The sequence below is a fragment of the Heterodontus francisci genome, chromosome 15 (genome assembly GCF_036365525.1).
Source record: "Heterodontus francisci isolate sHetFra1 chromosome 15, sHetFra1.hap1, whole genome shotgun sequence".
Taxonomy (NCBI): domain Eukaryota; kingdom Metazoa; phylum Chordata; class Chondrichthyes; order Heterodontiformes; family Heterodontidae; genus Heterodontus; species Heterodontus francisci.
Window position 1 is genome coordinate 30,180,532 of NC_090385.1, and position 21,553 is coordinate 30,202,084.

The window sequence follows — 21,553 nt, forward strand, 5'->3', positions numbered from 1 at the left end:
GACAGTTTTTTTATATTTTAAAGAAAAGTCAGCAATGGGTGGTCTGCTCTTATCCTCTTGTCAGTTTCTGTTGCAGCAGGTGAGTTTCAGAGCAGGCAATGCATTTGCGTGGATTCTTCCACTTTTGGCAATGTAGAAATTGATTTGAATGTTTTTTTGTTTACTGTCCATTCACATTCAGAGAAAGTAACTAACTCTTATATGTCAACAAAGGGGGCAATAGCTACATTTAAAACTAGTGAGAGAAGAGGGTATTTTCTGTTTGAGCTGGGGTATTCACTTTTTAATTCTATTTTTAGGGCAGTGTTCGGCAGTTTTGTTGCAGAGTATGCTGTGAAGATTATAAGAGGCTGCATGGTGTTGTGTCCATCTGTGAATATTGCAAACAGGAGAAGATACTACATGAGAAGATTAAGTTTTCGGGCGTAGAAAAGAATTTCTGTAGTGAAGGTATGACCTCAAATGAATAGAGCATTCTTGTGCAGAAATTTTTTTTTGTCCATATGATGCAAAGGAGGTGAAGGCTGCCATACCAAAGATGGCAGTACTTTTAAATTATCTAATTTCAGATTCCCTTGTTTCTGTCTTCAGTCTCCTCATTCCCACGAAATCATCTTTCCATTGACGATGACCATTTTTGTTCCACCAGGCTCAAGGGGTTAGTGGCCTACTCCTGCTCCTAATTTGTACGTTCGTATAAGTCAGTTCCCTCAACTTGAATGCACAAGGTCTGACGGTGCCATGTGGAGCATTACAGTGCCTTGTTCTTGTCACCCAAAATCATCTATTACTCGAGAATCTTCTTGGAGGGCAAGGACAACCCAAGAGACTCAAGTTATACATCACCGCCTCAAACCAAATCCTCCAATACAAAGTGTGAAGGCTTATTGATTTTTTTATTTTCAAGATTGAGGGCATCCATACAGTTGCTTCTGCCTCTAGCTTCTATTTGCCCCTTCCCACCCTCTGCTTCTGACCTGTTGGTGACTGCTCATTATATGTATGTAGTTTCCATCCATTCCTTTTTTGTGACCCATCTCCTGATCCCTTGACCCCTCCATGCTTGTCTCTTAACCACTCAATGACTCTACTTGAGCCACATGCTATCTGACACTGTTAATGGTTCACTTGCTGCAGCCACTGATCCTCTGCCTATTCATAACTGCTGTCATCACCTCCCTGCAACTATCAAACCACTTGCAACTTTTTTCTTCAAGGTTCTCAAATGTGGCATAGCTTCCCAGTTATGCACTCTCTCTGAAAAATCAATATTCTAACATTAATCTAGTTCAGCTTTTGGCTTGCTTTTCAGTCTTTTGAGACTGCCTGATCAAAATCACGTGTGATATCCTGTTAGATTGCCATTGCAGTGCATTTATCCCTCTTTGTCCTCTGCACCTCTATAGCATTTGACATTGTTGACCATGCTGTCTCCCCCTCCCCAGTACTACTTCACTCTTCATTTCCTGCATGCTGCTCTTGATTCCACCGACTTGTCCAAAGGCAGCAACACTTGTCTGCATTCCTGCGCTGTCATATATGGAGCCTCTCAAGGATCTATGCTTGAGTCCACTTTCTCCTCATCTGTGTGCTGTCCCTTGGGTGATTGGTGTCAGCACTTTACAACTGACCATCAAAAAGACTAAACCCGTTGTTTTTAGTTCCTGCTACATACTGTTTCCTTGCGACTGACTGACTCCATCCCCCATCACTGGTCACTCATTTATATTGAATCAAACCATGCAAAACCTTGGGTTCTTGTTTAACTCTAAACTGCACTTAAAACCCCATGTCCTAGCCTGTACCAACAGTGAATTTTTCTCTCTTTAACATTGCCGTCATCATAGGATCATAGAATGATGCAACACGAGGCATTCGGCCCATTATGCCAGTGTTGGCTCTTTAAAAACCTTTTCCAATTATTCTCACTCCCCTTCTCTTTCTCCACTTCAAGTATTTAATTCCGTTTTGAAATTTATTATTGAACCTGCTTGCACCAATATTTCAGCCGGTGCTTTCTAAACCAATACAGCTTACTGCGTAAAAAAGCAGTCTTAATATAGCCTTTCATCGCTGAAACCCTTATCCATGCTTCCTTCCTTTGGCCTCCTTGTCTCGAGAGACAATGGGTAAGCGCCTAGAAATGGTCAGCGGTTTGTGGAGCAGTGCCTGGAGTGGCTATAAAGGCCAATTCTAGAGCGACAGACTCTTCCACAGGCGCTGCAGATAAAATTGGTTGTCGGGGCTGTTTCACAGTTGGCTCTCCCCTTGCACTTTGTTTTTTTTTCCTGCCAACTGCTAAGTCTCTTCGACTCGCCACTCTTCAGCCCTCTCTTTATGGCATTCCGCCAGCTCTGGCGATCACTGGCAACTGACTCCCACGACTTGTGGGCAGTGTCACAGGACTTCATGTCGCGTTTGCAGACGTCTTTAAAGCGGAGACATGGACGGCCGGTGGGTCTGATACCAGTGATGAGCTCGCTGTACAATGCCTCCTTGGTGATCCTGCCATCTCCCATGCGGCTCAAATGGCCACGCCATCTCAAGCGCCGCTGGCTCAGTAGGGTGTATATGCTGGGGATGTTGGCCACCTCGAGGACTTCTGTGTTGGAGATACGGTCCTGCCACCTGATGCCAAGGATTCTTCGGAGGCAGCGAAGATGGAATGAGTTGAGATGTGGCTCTTGGCTGACATATGTTGTCCAGGCCTCGCTGCCGTAGAGCAAGGTACTGAGGACGCAGGCTTGAAACACTCGGACTTTTGGTGTTCCGTGTCAGTGCGCCATTTTCCCACACCCTCTTGGTCAATCTGGACATAGCAGTGGATGCCTTTCCCATGTGCTTGTTGATTTCTGCATCGAGAGACAGGGTTACTGGTGATAGCTGAGCCTAGGTAGGTGAACTCTTGAACCACTTCCAGACCGTGGTCGCCGAAATTGATGGATGGAGTATTTCTGATGTCCTGTCCCATAATGTTCATTTTCTTGAGGCTGACGGTTAGGCCAAATTTGTTGCAGGCAGCCGCAATCCTGTTGATGAGTCTCTGCAGACACTCTTCTATGTGGGATGTTAATGCAGCATCGTCAGCAAAGAGGAGTTCCCTGACGAGGGATTCCCATGCTTATGTGATCTGCAAATGTAGTTTCACTAAAATCCTTTTCACTGCTCTCCCATTCTCCACTCCTCAGGCACTCCATCTGGTCTAAAACTGAACTATCTAAATCTTGTCCCACACAATGTCCTGCTCACCCGTCATTCCCATTCTTGCAGACTTGCATTGGCTCTAAGTCCCCCAACCCATTAAATTTAAAGTCATCATCCTGGCCTTTACCCCTGTATGATCTTGCTGCACTCTATCGCTGTGAATTCCTCTAAGCTCTGAAGCTGTCCAGTTGTCTGACTCTGGCCTTTCATGCATCACCTTGCCCCAGCACTCCCCACCAACACTCCCCACACCCCCAGCTTCACACCATGATTGGTGACAAAGCCTTTAGTTGCTTCAGCTCTACTCTCAAGTCTTCTCCATAACCCTACACCTCTTTTCCCTCCACCTTTTTTTTGGGAAAATATGCTTGTTGCACCTTCATGGCTTGTCTGTTTATCTTTTTTATCCCCTCTCTACACACCCTCAGCCCTTTAAATCACCTAGGGGCACTTTCTATGTTAAAGGCAACAAACATAGCGTTCCTTTAATAGATTGATTTAATGAGTATTTCCTTCAGTTTATCTTTTAAGTTCAGAAAAATCTTTACATGTTAACACAAATTCAACTAAGCATGTTGCAACAGGTTTGATGGTGGTGCAGTTGGTTAACTTAGCCACAGAAGAAAAGAACTGCCGTAAGAAATTTTCTTTTAATGCGGTTTAGTGTTTTGTACTAAACTGCTACTGAACTGATGAAGCCTACTGGTTCGGAAGAGACCTTAGTGCACGCTCAGCCATTATCAATCCAGTACTTTTTTCCGGGTTGTGTAGCTGCCCGCTAATTTTTGAAGTTCATTCAAATTCTGTTAGGTAGACTAAAGTTTTGAGTTCACTAAGCCCTCTGTTTATTTTTTTCATTAAAAAAGCTTGTCTAGACTGGGAGTTCTGATTTCTTTTGGTGAGTGAGTATTAGCCAGTTATTCAACTGCGTGAGAGGGGAGGAAATATTACTCTTTCAGCTGTGTATGGGGATAAATTCACCAACTGCTCATTCAGTGTCTACACAAGATCCATTTTCCAGTACAAATCATTAGCTGGCAACCAGGGTCTGGAATCCTTGCTGATTTTTTTTTTTTCTCACACCCACACCGCTCCCCCACATGCATACAAACTAGGAGCAGGAGTAAACCATTTGGTCCCTCGAGTCTGCTCTGCCATTTGATGCGATCATGGTTGATATGAATGTGGCCTCAACTCCACTTTCCTGTCTGCGCCCATTAACACTTGACTCCCTTGTCTATCAAGAGTTTTATCTAACTCAGCCTTGAATATATTCAATGACCCAGCCTTTACTGCTGTGAGGAAACAAATTCTACAGATTACCAACCCACCTTCTTATCTCCAGCTTGATTGGGAAACCTCTTATTTTTAAAATGTGTCCCCTAGTTCTAGTCACGCCCATAAGTGGAAGCATCCTTTCAGCATCCACTCTGTTAAGTCCCATAATAGAGCGGAGGCCAATTTTTGTATATCTGCTGCTATTCCTGGATGGAATCAGTCAACACAGCACAGATGAAACTTGGGGTCTTTTGATTTTCATGATTTGATTGTACACTAGCTTCATCAATTTGGGAAACCGACCGCACATGCACCTGGCTTAAATGCTGCAAAACAGAATACCTATATTGGTTTCAACATGTGGAGTATTTAGAACTTGAGATTTGCCCGAGTTAAAGGGGTATGATTCTAAAATGAATTATAGATGGATCACTTTGGTTAGCATGATTCTTTCTGCTCATCTTACTCTTAGAGGTAGCAGAGTCATGTTATGCAGCAATTGTTCAACTGGAATACAGAAGTAAGGTAGCTGAAGTGCATGATATGAAATTATTTAGCTTTAAACTTTGAATTGAGGAATTGTGCCTTCATGTGCAAGAAAATTACCATGATTTTAAATTGTCTAATTCATTGATCATCCTTCACACCCACAGTATTAACTATTTTGGTACGTTTTGGAAAAACCATGTGCTACCATTTGTTTCAAAGTGTCCCTATAGTGCTGCACATAGTTTCCTTGTGCTCTGCTGTATGAAGTCCCAGGATCTATGTTAGATCATGTATGAGACTAAATACTAGTGTCAAGATGTGCAAAGATGAATGGTCGTTGCGTGGTTTTAATGGAAACTATTTTGCTAGACTACACTCATTTAGTATGTGTTAAATGTTTATCAATTTGACAAATGGAGGCAAGCCTACAAAGTAGGTAGATCTGTCTATGCTCACACAAATGGGGCACTTCCCATCCCAACTGTCATGTTCTTTAATCTTGTTTACAGACTACTCTGGTGATATCACTGATATGAAAGAACATCATGTGTCCTAGACCTGATGTATTGATTGTGGCGAGGGGGTGGGGTTGTCTTTTTGTCGCTGATCTATCGTGGTCCAACCATTGACTGGGTTTGCTTCACGCTTTGCCGATACTGTTTTTTCTTCTTGTTCGTATCCTAATTGTCACTTCTGTGGACTGCTGTTGAAGGCTTGGGAACAGGCTACCTACCCACTGTGCAAAGACGATGGAAATTACGAGGAGAATCTAGTGGGGAAAAGATAACTTTTAGAAGGAGAGTTATAAATACTGGGTTTCTTCTTTGCCATTGGATGTAATTGATTTGCTGCAGTATTCTTGACCTACTTTAATTTTCTTTCTTTGTGTGCATTGTCTGCAGGTTGTGTGCTTCTTTATAAGCAGGACTTTACCAAAAACCTGGGCTTGTGCTGCATCACGTGTGCTTACTGTTCCCAGACCTGTCAGAGGGCAGTGACCAAAGAGCTGGATGGAAATACATGGGATTTCTGTGGGGAGGAATGCAAAAGCAAATACCTACTGTGGTACTTCAAGGTCAGTAGGAAGTTGCATATCATTAGTTTTCTGGCTTTTGCATTCACCCTCGCATCTTTTTTTCCCCCCCTCTTCTTTCACCTCTGGGCAAAAGAACTTCAAGGTTTTACACCTGCAGACTAGAGTTGTGAGATCAATAATTCAGTGTGAGTGTATGGATTATAGTGGAAGACTTTTTATTTCCCCCTCCCTATCCCGGGGATGCCCTGTCCAAATGTTGTACCCATATAACTGCCCTGAAAAAAAATCAGCTAACTTACCTTAACTAGAGGTTGAATGTGGCGCCTTCACCTTTTGTGTGGCTCGTACCACACCAGGCATTGTTAACTGCCGAGTCATCAGAGGAGCTAAAATGGTTTGAAATTTGAAGAAAAGCTCACCAAGTACTTTGAATAAAAATAATGCTGATGCAGTAGGTTTGAAAATATGCTGTCTGCATTGTACTAACCTTTTCTGTTCTGCATTATCTTTTAGTAAACAAAAAGTTTTTTTAATCTGTGCAAGCCTTCAAGTTACCACAGTTCTGTTTCCTGAGTGGTCCATAAAGTAGCTATGTATTTTTCATTGTAGAGTGAAGTGCTGAGAGTTTTGCATAGCTAATGTATGCAAGACAGTTTCTTCCCCCCCCCCCCCCCCACCTCTGTAATTCTTGAAGGTATAAATTTATTTTTGTACCTCGCGTTTTTCCTTTCCACACCAAATTGCTGGGCATACACTGATAAGGTGAACAAACAGTTACAAATAGAAGTAAATTACTTCTTTAAAAAGTAAACTTCAACAATATAGTAAGGACTAAGTCCAGATCAATTGGAGAGAGAATTGGAAGATCAGGTGGTGGATAATGGGAAACTCTCCCAAGAGGACATTATTGGGTACAATCTAAATGCAATCCCAGAAATAGTAAAGGAGAAAAAGCTGAATTTCTTTGGATGATTAGAGAAATTAAAATCACAAATACAGGACTGCAACATCAAACAAGGTATAGAAAATATAACTGGTAAACAAAAAGATTAGACAGGCTGGCCAGTAACACAAATAGTAAGGAATTTTATAAAGTTAAATTAAAATAGTTACAGAATGGATGGATGAAGGAATGGTGCAGATATTAAATTAGTCCTTTGGCTTTCACAAACTAATGTGATGGTAAAAATGGAAGAGTATGAGTAGAGGAGTTGGAACAATTAGATTAAATAAGTGTAGATAGTGAAGTCGTAAAAAGTTGACTGCTGGCTTGCATCTTAGAATGCTGAGGGAAGTCTGAGAGGAAGCAGCAGCTGTAACCACAGTGCTTCGAAGGTCTTGGATGTAGAAGTTGTGCCAAAGGAATGGGTATGTTGATAAAACTTAAGATTCACAGTGTTTAAAAAATGTCAGCATGGATAAATTAAAAGACAGGAACTTGAGAGCAATTGCCAATGTATATATTCTTTATATGTAGTGGTGTGACCACTATCATATGTTATCAACATTATATAAGATGCATGTATTATTTATTTGTATAATATTTGAGATCTAGACTTTAGTATAGGGACAACAAAATCAAAAGATCTAGAAGACACAAAATTAGAAAGCTTGATAAATTTGTTTGGAAGATTCCAGGAAAATATGCCAACAGAATTGACAGATACCTGACCAATGAAATTTCATGCGAACAATTGAGATCACATTTTGCAAGGAAGGACAAGAGAAAATATATACTAAAAATATAAAACTTTAAAATGAGTAAATGAGCACAGGGACTTGGGAATATAGGTATGTAAACCATTGTAAGTAGAAGGATAAGTTGATTTGAGCTTTTGTAAAATAAAGCATACAAAATCCGAGGTCTTGCAAGTGGAGACTTCGTCTAATCATTGCTTATGTGCAATTAGAATATAGTCAGTTTTGGGTGCTGTGTTTGAGGAAGGATGCTAAATCCTTGGAGGGGGAGTACAGAAATGCTTCACTAAGATGATGTCAATTATGAGGATGGACTAAAGAAACGGGAAATGTTGAGGGGCTTTGCGAAGGTAAGCAAGGAAAAAGTGATTTTGATAGGTTGATGCATTGATAACTGGGTGGTGGCAGGGTGGCAAACTTTTAAGATCACAAAGCAATAAGGTTAGAGGTTTTTTTAGATTAAGGATTAAGATACTGAATGTTTTTAAAAATGAAGTGCATAAATTAAAAAAAATTAAAAGGTATGGGGTAAGGAAATAGAACTAAGTAAATAGCTCTTTCAGAAAAATGGCGCAAAACTTTGAGCCAAATGGCTGCCTGTGCTGTAAAATTATTTGATTAAGTAATTGAGCCAGTGAGTTCTTTCTAGGGGCCACTTCTTCTGCCAGTGTATCAGTGAAGATGCAAGTGACCCGGGGGATAGCTCTGGGAGCTTCTGCTTGACTAAGAACTCAAAGGACAAACTTGTAGTTAGGTAATGGTCAGCCTCGAGAGGTGTTTTCATACCAAGTGGTGGGTCATGATTATGATATATATATATTACAAAACATGTCATTGTCAAAAAAAACTTAGAAAAAATTGCTTGTGCTATTGTTGAAATTTGTTCTTTTCTAATATTGCATGTCCTTACATTAGCTATTTTGGCGGTTTAAAAAAAAAATCTATCTTCCGCTGTTTCTCCACAGGCATATTGTGAACCTGGATTATGCAGTCAGCCTTAAACAGAGGCATGGATATTTTCTTACAGATGATGTTGTATTTAAGACATTGAATTTCACCATCTTGTCATTCAGAGTTGGCTACAAATCTTACCTTTTCTCCCCCCTTCCTCACAGAGTGATGGATCTGTGGAATGGACTCCTGGCAAAAGCAGTTAATGGTGTCGATAACTCCACCAAAAAAAAAAGCTGGATAAATATCTGGCTAGGAATACGATTTAAGATTATAGAGATAGGTACAGACAGAGATCATCAAATGCTCCATGGAACACGATGGTTCCTGTGCTGCTGGGACCATGAAAATGTCATCTGCGGAGAGCAACTGGCCAGGTTTGAGTGACTGTGGATAGATATTGTGGAGGCATGTTCAACCTTTTTGGGAGCGGGAGAAATTTTGCAGAACTTTCCCTCAGGTCATTAAAGAAACGTGGTAGAGCCCGTGATAGGGCAGGTTGTACACGGTCTGTGGAAGGAGCAGGCTTGATGCACTGAATGGCCTTTTTCTCATTCCATGCTTTGTGTTAACAGCTGTGACCTGCCTTGTGCAACATGTTTGTTTGGGTGTGGAAGGTGACTGCTTCCTAATTGTTCACTGTGTCCTTCAGGTAGCCAGATGCCATGCCTGCAAACGTCAGGGCAAGCTTCTGGAAACGGTACACTGGCGCGGGGAAATTAAACACTTCTGCAACCAGCAGTGCCTCTTGCGCTTCTACAGTCAGCAAAACCAGCCCAATCTAGCGACGCAGAAGGGACCTGAAAGTCTGCTCAACAGTAAGTGGGTAGAGAAAGTCGCATGTTGTAGGCAGTGGACGTGATACACTAGTAGAGAAAATTGCATCACCGTGTCAAATGGTGCTTTGCTAACAATGGAATTAATAGTTTTGATCTGTTGGCCATTTCACAGCAACCATTGGGGCGTGACTACTTGACTATTCTTAGCTGATGTTTGCGAGTTCTAATCTTCGCTTTATCAGCTGTTATCTGTGCATCTCTGTAAACTTGCAGTAATCGTATCATAGGTAACTCTTCATTCACTGCACCATTGCACATCAGTGATTTGGGCATTGCTGCCCCATGTTCTCACTATTGGATGCTTGATGAAAGCACACCTTAAATAGAATAAAGTTGGATGATAAACCTGGCAGTATATGTTTGTTTTGAAGAAGAGGAAAAGTATGATTTCAGCCAGTAATTCGACTTTCCTCTTCAAATAAATACTTAAAATGGCTAGAACAATGCTTTTGCTGTTAAGGTCAGGGGCCTCTGAAATTATTGCCTTTATAATTACACTGTTCCATGTATTTTCTCTCCATTACATTTTCTTATCCTGAGGAAGGGGTGGCATGGCTATCACTTGCTCCCAAAAAAATTTATTTCTCCCTGCCAAAAAAAATTCCATGTGTGCTGCTTACACATCCACTTGGAAGAAATTGTTTTCTCTGTCGAATGTGTCTTTTTTTTTACGGCTGTCCTTTCTTCCATTACTTAGTTGGGGCATCTCTCACTCATTGGGGTGGGTAGAGGTGACTGATTAGATCTATTATCCTGACTGCTGAGAGGTGCTTGAGTGATTCAGTGATGATGTGCTCTCATTTCTTCTGAGGATGTAACACATCTTTTCTTGGGCCTATCCCACAATGATATTGCTTAAAGTGACAACTGAAGAATGAGTTGAATTGAAAGTGCATCTGTTGGTGCCTTTGTCATCTTGCAATCCTTTTTGTTAAAAAAATTTTTTTTGTTGGTATTCTACATGTGAATGCCATCTTTCCATGTCATACGAATCTCCCCTGATCTCTCTATGTATACAGAACTTTCACATCCTCAAGATTTCCTTAAGTACTTCATAGCCAAAGCATTACTTTTTTGAAACTTAGTTTATTATTCTGTAGGCTAATGGCAACCAAATTGACCACTGCAAGCTCCCACAAAGAGCAATGAGATAGTTCATTAGTTAACTTTTTTTTGGTGGTGCTCGTTTGTGGTTTAATATTGCCCAGGACAGTGGGAGCATTTGCTTGCTCTTCAAATAGTGCCGTAGGATTTTTCTTATATGAACAGGCAAAGCAGGCAGGACCTCTAATCTATCTTCCAAAACCCAGCACCTCTGATCATGCAGCATTCCTTCACTGGAGGTCTCAACATTGATTATGTGCTCAAATCCTAAAGTGGAATTGACCTTGCCATTTTCTGGCTCAGAGGTGAGAATGCTAGCACTGAGCTGAGGTGATGCTTGTTATATATCGTGTAGTTTACATAGTCTCTCTGTGACCTCGTAAGCTGAAATTGCAGTGAGTTACTAATAATGTACATGTGATATGTTTATCTTAAATTCCTCTCAGTTTTAGCAAAGGCATTAAACTGTTTATTCTGTTCAAATAGTGGACAGTCTTTTTATGCATTTGCATTGTATTAATGTTATACCATACTTGAATTCCAAGGCCTTGGGTTTTAATGCTTCACACTTTGGAACTCCTTTAAATAATTTTTTATGATTAGAACTTTCCATCAATCTGTGTACAGTGGCTTCTTAGTCACTGCTCAGAAGTCATAATACTAGTATAAGTAGAGAGCTTTTGAAAAGGCATGCAGCTATTAAAAAAAATTTCTTTTCTGGGGGGCGGGGGTGGTGGGCATCCATTAATCAGAGCTCAGTGTGATTGGTTAAAACAGTGCAATATTTAGTTCAGCGACTTTGTAACACTTATAAATGATCTTGACAGTTTTTTCTTGTCTTTCTTACTTCAGCTTTCTTTGCTGAAGATGAGGACTCATGCTGGAATATGGTTCCTCAGATGGCAATGTTTATTGATGTGAGCATTGGTGAGATGTTCTGATTGTTGGTGGGGAAATAATAAGACCCTTGCCTAACTTCCACTTCTAGTCTTCACAGATGAACATTTCCAGCAGCGTTTGCTGGATTGTGGTCTGACGTATAATAGCTGTTTTTCAACTCTTTTCTTTCACCTTACCCGAAAGCTGGGAATCTATAACGAGTACCTCCACTTTTGGTTCAGATTGCAAAGAATAGGGACTCATGGCTAGTACCATACCATATTTTACATTTTCTAGAAAATGTAAGAGGACTTTGCCTCTTGTTGGCAGTCTCTACAATTGAGTGAGTGATGAATAAGTATCTTGTAATGCTGCGTGTATGCGTGTCTAGAAATAAAGAAAAGTACAAATGCTGGAAATCTGGTTGGTCTAAGATAAAGAAGTGTTACTGATATAAACCCTCCATCAAAAACTTAGAAACATAGAAAATAGGAGCATTCGGCCCTTTGAGCCTGCTCCGCCATGCATTATGATCATGGCTGATCATCAACTTTCTAACAAAGGATCCACAAAATGTTAGTGTATATCTTTTCTACTTACAAATGCTGATGAACATGCAGTATAATTCAGCATTTTTTATTTTGTGCTTCATTATAGTCATAAAATATATAAAATTATTGATTGTTGGAGGTGAGCAGGAAAGCTGCCATTTGTTCCAATGTTTGCACAACCACTTTGTCTGAACTTGTGGAACAAATGACAGCTGCAACCCAACTTTTAGAATAAATTTAAAATTTAAAAAGTACGTCAAAATGACATTGAACTAAGACTGAGACTGTGTTATTAACTACAATTTCAGTGAAGTGCAGCACAGCGCATGTGTTTTTGTATAATGCCTACTTCAGTTGTGATAAATTAACCAGTACTATCTTGAATTTTATCCTTCCAGAGTTAGATGGTGTCGAGGGAAAGTTTGAGCTTTAAAACTCTAGGTTAAAATGTTGACGATTACAGGAATGACACTGGTGGTAGTCGTGGGAACGACTTAAGATGATGAATTTGGAGTAATCAAGGAGCGTACTGTATATTAGTCAAGTGTATTTGCTGACGTGCAATTTTCTGTGTACTCGTCCTTCAGTCCTAGCACACTAGTATCAACATAATAAATGAATATAGTGACAGCACTATCAAATCCATGGTAGATTCTCCAAATCCAGATGCACTGGATTAGGATCAATTAGTGAAGGGTGTAAAATAAAATACTTTGGCAATAGGTAGAAAAATAATAGTTTTTCCTACAAAATCTGGTCTCTTTGTTCCTTCAAAGAACCAAGTTAATGCAAATGTAAAATGTTAGAGAAATCCTAAATGTATAGATATTTGCTATTGTGATGTTGTAAGATTATGTGGCAATTCAGAAGCAGTCAATTTCTCTATGAAGGGTTGTGTCCAGTGGATTGCTTGCTCCTAGGAAATGCTCTGCAGTGATCTTGAAGTTCGTAGGGCTCTGCTTTGAAGCTACATTTGGAAGCCAGTCAACAATTTGGTTGTAGTGTTTGGTTGTACTGAAGAAATGTGATGTCTGTGCCCCTTAGTTGATACTGGCACAAAATGTACACAGAGTAAATTGTACCATTTACAGCATCTGTATTTGATGTCTCTAGTTAATTGTGTCCTATCCAAGATTTTAATTGTAAATTAAAGAATATGTTGCAGTCAAGACTGAAATATGATTAAGTAGCTCTACATTTGGGTGACTGAACAGCGAATGAATGACTGGCATTTTCCTACTTTTAGTGACTTGAACATTATTTAAATGCACATATGCTATTTTCCTGTAATGGGCAGTAAAATAAAACCTGATATCACTTCAGTTTAAATTATGTGGCTTGCATGTGGAAGCAGATTTAATCAGTCACATGAGGCAATGGCATCAGGAGACTGCCATGAACTTAATTTGCACATGTCAATGTGAACAACACTGGCTTGGAATATGGACCACGAGTACAATTTATCTGAGTTGTGGTGAAATTGTAATTTTATAGAGTTTCACTTCCCGTGGTTTAGGGTAGTGCCTGAAACTCTTGAGAGGTATTCCTACCTTGTAGCATACTCCAATCTACATGCTATTCATGAGTAAATTAAATATTCTAGTCGAATACTGTGTAACATCATTATAGCAAATGTCTGTCACAGTCCATGACTCACCTGGAGAGGTGGGAAATGGAGTTAAGCAGACAGAAGCATTTTTCTATCTCACCAAATGGGAAGATAGAAAGGATGCTTATCTTGCCCTTGATGCGTTGTGTGTCTCCTGATTTATCAGTGAAGCTTATGTTTCATTAATGTCAGCTGCAATTGGTCTCATGTGAACATACGAATTAGGAGAAGAAGTAGGCCCCTTGAGCCTGCTCCAGCATTTAATAAGATCATGGCTGATCTGATTGCGACTACAACTCTACATTCCTGTCTACCTCCTATGCCCTTGGACTCCCTTGTCAATCAATACCTTAAAAATATTCAATGAACCTGCCTCCACTCCTCTTTGGGGGAAGAGAATTTCGTAGCCTGACGACCCTCAGCGAGAAAAGTTTTCTCATCATCTCCATCTTAAATGGGAGACCCCTTATTTGTAAACTGTGTCCCCTGGTTCTAGTGTCTCTCGTAAGGGGAAACATCCTCTCAGAATTCACCATGTCAAGTCCCCTCAAGATCTTGTGTTTCAATAAGATCACCTCTCATTCTTCTAAACTCTAATGGATACAGGCCCCATCTGTCCAACCTTTCCTCATAAGATAACCCCTTCATTCCCAGGAATCAGTCTAGTGAACCTTCTCTGAACTGCTTCTAATGCAGTTATTTCCTTTAAGTAAGGGCTCCAAAACTGTACACAGTACTCCAGATGTGCTCTCACCAATGCCCTGTAGCAAAACTTCCTTACTTTTATATTCCATTCCCCTTGCAATAAAGGACAACATTCTGTTTGCAGGCAAAGTCTTTACTGTTCTCCTTCATTTGTTTGCTTGGAGCATTATAGTTGGGAGTTGGGAACTAGCACAAGTGATTGAAAGGCTGCTCCTCAGAGATATACAAGACATACAAGCGTTGTGTAAAGAATAGGGTAGAAAAGCCTTTAAATTACTTGGTGACTGCTAGTGTAACAACAATTACTTAATCGGGTGACATCTGCTAAAATAATACAGGAGTATGCTAATATGCATAGTTCGTTTGAGTGGGCTGTTCACGAGTTTCTAAGGTGTTAACTAGGCAAAAAAGAACGCTTCTCAACTCTGCTTCAATTAGTTTTTTTTTGAGAATTAGAATTTTTTTCAGTTTTGGTGAATTGTCATCAGCAAAGCAAACCCCCACCATCCAACTCTTGGACTCCCAATTTTGAACTTGACAAAAGGTTTGCAGCCATACCTCCAGGCCACTGACCCAGCCCAACAAGATGTGACTGATATACGGACAAGGTTTATAGGTGCGCCTCTTTTATAATTGGAAGCTGTTCAGTAGAGTTGATTTATCAGAACACGTGTTCCTGCAGAATGACTTTGACATTGCAGTCTATTTCCCCATCTCTGTGTGGTGTCATCCCTGTAGAATAACGAGCACCCATTCCCATTGTGATGACTTTTAGCTCTGCACAAGTCGGTGAAATGGATATAATATTTTGGTTAAATGTGTTTTTTATTATTTTTTGTTTCCAATTTTAAGTTTCTTCTGCTTTGATCAAGTGAAGGATGATTTTTGCATGCCGCATATGTATTGAGTAGGTATAGTAATACCGTACTTCCAATTTAATTCTCATTCCACTTTGCCACAAATTAAATCTCAGTTTACAGCTAACTTGGGTTAGATTCTAGTTTTATGCAATGCGCACATGCCTGTCAGGTACTTGGTTGGATTGCACCAGACTCATTTTACTTAACACATTTCTGGTGGCACAGGGACGTGACCTTTTTAGTCCCATTGATCTGAGCTGTTTTCAAATCCAAATTCCAGATATCAGAATGTGCGCCCCATGGTCCTCTTAAGCCTGTTCAGTCAGCTACCAGCATTTCAAAAATATTTTTTAACTGCTTCATTTCGTCATGCTTAAAAAAAATGTATCGCACACCTATAAAGATATATTTCTACAATGAGAAACTGGTTGGTAGTATGCCGTGCACATGTTGCACGACTCGCGCAAACTAGTGCAAGTACAGAGATGTGCAGTAGTGACCTCAAATGACTTCCACATTATCATGTGGATGATTTTTGGAAAAAAAAACTTGCTGAAGTTTTGTAAATATGCACACCCACAAATGTGCACTCTCGAACGTGCACAGTCACAAACATCGGCTCAGTTTGTTTCAAACAATCTGTGTCTTTTGTTTGCAGATGAGGCGCAGGAGTCTAAGAATGCGACGTCTCCGACTCCCTCTCCGACTCCCTCTCCCACGAAATTTGAAGTAAGTAAAGCTTTTTTGTTTTGAATGATCTTCCACCTGCCACAGGAGTGGATTGAAGTGTTTTTTTTAACCATTTTAACTCCACATTCAATGTGCTTCCTCCCATGCTCTGGGTGCTAGTTGAACAGTTGAGAGATTGAGCTCTGAATGTCTGAGGTAAGTGCATCCATATTCCATTCATAACTTTAAAGAAAAAAGTTCCCGAATTAGAGAAAAGTTGCCATGGGAATTGGATGCACTCTGTACACTTGAGGCATATTGAACATGTTATCAAAGGTCAGGAAATCGCAATTTTATCATTTTTTTAATCAGTTAAGTCTTAATCCTTTACTTTTGTTTTTGCTTTTTGTTACTCTGCAGAATGTGAAATTTTGTTTCTGGTTTTGTGTAATGGATACATAATCATATTTGGATACAGACAATGTAAGAAAGCATTGAACATGAAAAGGCTATATGGCTTATCAAGCTCACTTCCTCCACAGACTGTGTACAATCTGTCCTGTGATGGATTTCGTGCCACCATTGTAATCATAAGAGGGAAAGTTCTGCAAAATATCGTATGGTCTCCAATGATAGTTGAACAAAACTCCACAGTTTCTACCTTGTATTTGTATTACTCGTTCATAAGTAGTCAGCTGCCCTCCACAGTCCCAGCACTGCAAGAGACACTCTGTTCCATGGAGCATTTGATTTATCTTTGTGCTTATCCTACCTTCAAACCCATTATTAACCATTTATTTTATATAACTTTTATTTATTAAGGAGTTAATCAGCAAAGCATTGGTAAAAAGCAGTGTGAATGCTGAATATCTGAAATAAAAACAAAAAAATGCTGGAAACGTACAGCAGGCCATTCAACATCTGAAAGAGAAAAATAGGTAAAGTTTCAGATTTGACTCTTCATCAGAACTGTGTATTTAAGCATATTTTGTTCGTATTTCAGTTTGTAAAGCATTAACTGCTTTTATTGGGAGTCTTGCACTTATGCACTACCCTGGGAAGGGGGTGATCACATTGAACTGAAAATCTTAGTCTCGGTGTATTTATAACCAAAAATATTATCTTAAATGGAATGGAAGGTAATTCTGTGAGTATATACAAATATTCACAGGGACTTAGAGTTCCTTCCTTGCCTGCAGTTGTTTGAGGTTTATATTTTGAGTCCTTTTTTAAAAAAAAAACTATGTTCCTTCTCAACATTTGTTTTGATGGCCTCTTGTGGAAGTGAAAAACTGGAGAGATAACAGACAGGGAGGGGGTTTATGGTCCTCTTCTGTCTACTGTGTTGAATGGGATCATAGTTTACTGGTCTTGTGGAAAGGATTGAAGTTGAAAGGATTTTGATGAGAGTTTGAGGTCCTTTCAATCAAGAAGATGATAAAGTCAAAATGGGGAGAAGCCCAGTAACAATTTAGTATTTCACTCATATTGTTGTAGGATGGCTATAGATAAAATAGGTGCATGTTCCAGTTATGAAATTGGGCAAACTTCTGCAGACCATGATCAACTGTAAAATAATCATTGATGTTTAGCCCTGAAAGAAGAGCAGTACTTTGGGGGGTGCTGGGCAGGAAATGTGATACAGCACATTGCTTATTGCAGAGATCTGAAATTGTGGGTTGTTGTGTTCAAAGAACAGAACCTAATTTTGTATGAAAAAGTTGGAAGAATTCTAGAGTGGGATTCAAAATGTTGAGTATGTTGTTTTCAGTCATCGCCTTGTGATTTTTGTTCTTATGACTCCCAGTAACATTCCATATATTTGGAGGGTGGCAGCATCTTCAATGTACTTTTTCCTCTCTTATCCCCCATTTATCCCGACTAACCTATTCTAGAGTTCGGTCTTGTGATTGCAAGTAGCGCTCTATCTCACCCAGTGACCATTCTTCATGTGCAAGCTTGGGCAGTGAGTGTGAGGAGGGCAACACAGCTCAACTTGATACTGTCGGCTCTTCCATTGACCCCAAAGGTACTCTTGAGCATGCATCACTGGATAGCAATTTGGAACAGAACCATGGCTGTGATTTGTGTGGGGTGAGGAAGGCCTCTTGTTGTGGCCCCACTCCCACCCTGGCTGAAATTGACTGACTCAGCACAGACCAAGAAATCAACCTGGAAACTTGGTTGTCTGCATGATGTATTTTCACATGCATTTAATTCACTTGGGCTAAAATAGTTTGTGTTCAAAAATCATTCTTCCAGTAATGTGATAACTGCCTTGTATATTTCTAATTTTAAAATGTTCCTTATTAGGCATCTGTACAGACTCGGTCATCAAAACAACCGCCACCGCCGCCTCCGCCACCTTCACCGCCATCTCCACCTCCTGTGACGCTGAAGAATAAGGCTATACTGTGTAAACCCTTGACTCAGAATAAGGGCATCTCCTGTAAACCTGAAATGAAGTCCAAAGGATGTCAAACAGGTAAATAATTAAGATGAAACAGAACACTATTGATGCTAGTGATGTGTAGTCAATTGATTAACCTGCTGTGCATTTCTTGCTCCTCTTTGTTGAAAGGCTGCGGAGAAACTGAAGGCCTTTAATCAACTCTTAAATTGCTTGTCATATTCAGGATGTTCAGTGTACACATTTTGTTGTTGTCTGCTCCCCCTTCCCCCTTGCTGTCTGCTGCTCATACTAATAGCTAGTGAAGGCAGATGTGAGGGAATGATGGAGTTATATCTAAGATACTAAAGGGAATTCATAAATTTAATCTTGAGTACTCTACTCAAACAATAGGGGATGTATATGAAGTTGATAAAATACCTATTGAGAAGTGATTAATGCCTGGAACTGTAATCTGAGAGTAGGCTCTTCCTGGTTATTCCCTTCTGGCATGGCCCCCATCTTTGCTGTCTCAAGTCCAAAAGCGTAATCTTGAGCATATCTGCCACACAGCTGGTTTAATCATCAACCCCCAGGTCTGGCTAGACTACATCGAGGGTAAGATGGTGTATTGGTGGTGCCAGACTAGTAATCCAGATGCCAGAACTAATAATCCAGAAAACATGAGTTCAAATCCTATCATGGCAGTTTTAGAATTTGAATTCTGTCTTTTAAAAAAAAAAACTTCAAGTAACAACCAGGAATCAGTAAAAGTGACCATGAAACTGTTGATTGTCTTAAAATAAACTGGTTCATTAATAACCTTATAGAGAAGAAAACCTGTTGTCCTCTTCTTGTCTGAGCTATTTTTAATTCCATTCCTACACTGTGGTTAGTGCTTAATGTCCTTTGAAATGGCCCAGCAAGTCATTTGGAGATGTACTTGTAATAGTATGTTGTTCAAGGTCTTGCCCTTTCAAGCTAAGGTCCCATCTGACTTCCAGTAGTTCATTTGGACATTGAAGACCTCACTATTCAAGAGGATCAAGGAGTTTTCTGTGTCCTTAGCACCCATCCCCCAACCAATTCTTTCTGAATCAGCTGCTTATTCATTATATTTCTGATTTTTGTTTTTTTGCTGTGTACAAAATGCTTGCAATGATTTCTATATACTGGTCTTTAGAAAGTGATGTATGGAAAGTGATTGAGTTTCTGAGAGTTTGATAAGGTGCTATGTAAATGCATGTCTACCTGTTTTACTATTTGTCCAGCTTTTCCACTGAAAATAACCACTATCCAATTTGACTGTCAGTTTCCCCAGGCGTTGGATTTGTCATTGCCCCCCCCCCCCCCAAACTGGTATTCATGGCTCAAGCCTTGAGTGGGGTGGAGTGGTGCAATTGGAAAATCCTAAGAGAAGGGGAAAAAGTTTTTACTTTTTTCTTCCATGTTCCCCTCACCTTTTCCTCTCCTGCCTGCCTCACCCCCTTTTGAAGTTGTTTGATTTTTGCTGCAGTATGGTTCCGAAAGAGCCAGGTGTCCTCCAGTACCCCTTAAAAGTTGCTTCTCTATATGCACAAGTCAATACACACTCCTTCTCTAGAAGCATCAGTGGATAGTCATTACAAGTGTTTTTCTGTGTTAAAAGCACTGTATAAATGCAATTTTTTTTTGTTGGAAGCAAAGGCTCTCAAGTTATTCAAGAGGTAGTTAAGTACTTTAATGGGGTTGTAGTGGGGGTGATGGCATGGGTTTCTGTGGAAAGTGAGCTAGATGGCCTGAAAGGCCTTGCTCATCTTTGTTTATCTTCATAATATGAGAAAAAACATGTCAGCTGATGGGCCATCCTCCTTTTGCATCTTTCCTTCACATGCTGTCCCTGCTCCCTCCATCTTGTTTTGAAGTCAAGCCTCATCATACAAGCTACTTCAAGGAAACTTTTCAGGCTCTTGACAGTGGTGCTTTTTACTTTCCTTTTTCTTCTACAATCTTTAGGCTTTTAGGAAACTAATACTTTATCACTGAAATACTTGCTTTATTTTTCAATCTTGACAGTATCCTGCAGTGTGAGCCTTGGTTCTTCACATTTTCGCTATATGAAAGAAAATCATGGCATTTATCTGAACATTGGAGAAATGGGTTTATAATGGTTGGGGAGAGGGGCAAGGATTTGATTATATTTGGCACTTAAAACTTCATCTTAATTACTTGTGGATTGCTTCATTTAGAAAATAACTTATGATTTAAGGTTTTAAAAAAAACAATTAAAACATTTTCCAGTCTAAGAAGTCAGTTTTTTTTATCAATGGGCAATAAAATTACAAAACTTAAATTTTTTTTTAAAATCTGTGATTTTTCTGTTTCAGAGGAGGAATGGAAGCCACAGCTGATTGTGGTACCCATCCCTGTGCCAGTCTTCATACCAGTGCCTTTGCATATGTATTGTCAAAACACACCAGTGCCTTTCTCTATGCCAATCCCGGTAGGTTTAGTAACTTGTAATTCATAAGAATTTTTGACTCAAATGTAGCAATTTACAAAATACATATTAGAAGCGAATGAATTCATTTTTTTAGGGCTACATTTTTAGGCTTGTGCATGTGGCATAGAAAGCATGCAAATGATCATGCTATCAAATTTCTTACTGGTTCAAATTAGTTCTGTTGGCTAAGATTTAATTTTGCAAGTTTTTAAAATCAGAAAATCACTTTTCAGCTACTGTTTTTATAAAAGTCAGGGAGAGGGAAGGAGGTGGAGACACCTAGTGCTAGTTTTAATTTCAACTAATTTTTTCCCCTCCCTTTGTCTCTTGAAAGCATTGACTGTTTTGTTTTAACCTTGTTAAGTGTTATTCTTCTTTGTAGAGACTCAAGTTTAAGTGTTGACAGAATGGGAGTAAGGGAAAAGGGAGGGGAATAAGTCAGGGTTTCTGCTGCTGAACCCCGTCCAGGGATTTTTGCTGGAAAATATGCATATGTAGATGTTCGGTGAGCACAGGATCAAGCTTGCTTGTGATATTTGCCATGTGTAATTGCCTGTTGATACTCAAATCATCTATGGTTCTGTTGTGTACATTCTTATAATTGTCAGTGGTAGGCAGTGTCATATTCAAGACAAATCTTCATATTTTGAATTGTTAAAAACTGAAAAGGTTAAACATTGCAGCAAAACTCATTATTAGTAGAGGAATTCTGAATGGTTAGAGGACATGTCAGTTGGGTTTGAGATGAACGATTACAGCGGTTGCTTTATGTGGGTTTTGATAGATGGAGTGGATTGAGCACTTAGTTTC

At 39.8% G+C, this 21,553-nt stretch overlaps 1 protein-coding gene across 2 annotated transcripts in view; it reads left to right on the forward strand.

The window, feature by feature from the left end:
* The window catches only part of LOC137377567 (zinc finger MYM-type protein 3-like), a 130,074-nt gene that overhangs the window by 63,218 nt on the left and 45,303 nt on the right, over positions 1 to 21,553 (forward strand). The window contains exons 11-16 of one of the 2 annotated variants that reach the window (XM_068047330.1): positions 300 to 450; positions 5,874 to 6,046; positions 9,309 to 9,474; positions 15,862 to 15,932; positions 18,186 to 18,357; positions 20,628 to 20,743. In XM_068047330.1, coding sequence (XP_067903431.1) covers positions 300 to 450; positions 5,874 to 6,046; positions 9,309 to 9,474; positions 15,862 to 15,932; positions 18,186 to 18,357; positions 20,628 to 20,743 — 849 coding nt within the window. The remainder of the gene's footprint in view (positions 1 to 299; positions 451 to 5,873; positions 6,047 to 9,308; positions 9,475 to 15,861; positions 15,933 to 18,185; positions 18,358 to 20,627; positions 20,744 to 21,553) is intronic. The other variant, XM_068047331.1, reaches the window with a different exon arrangement.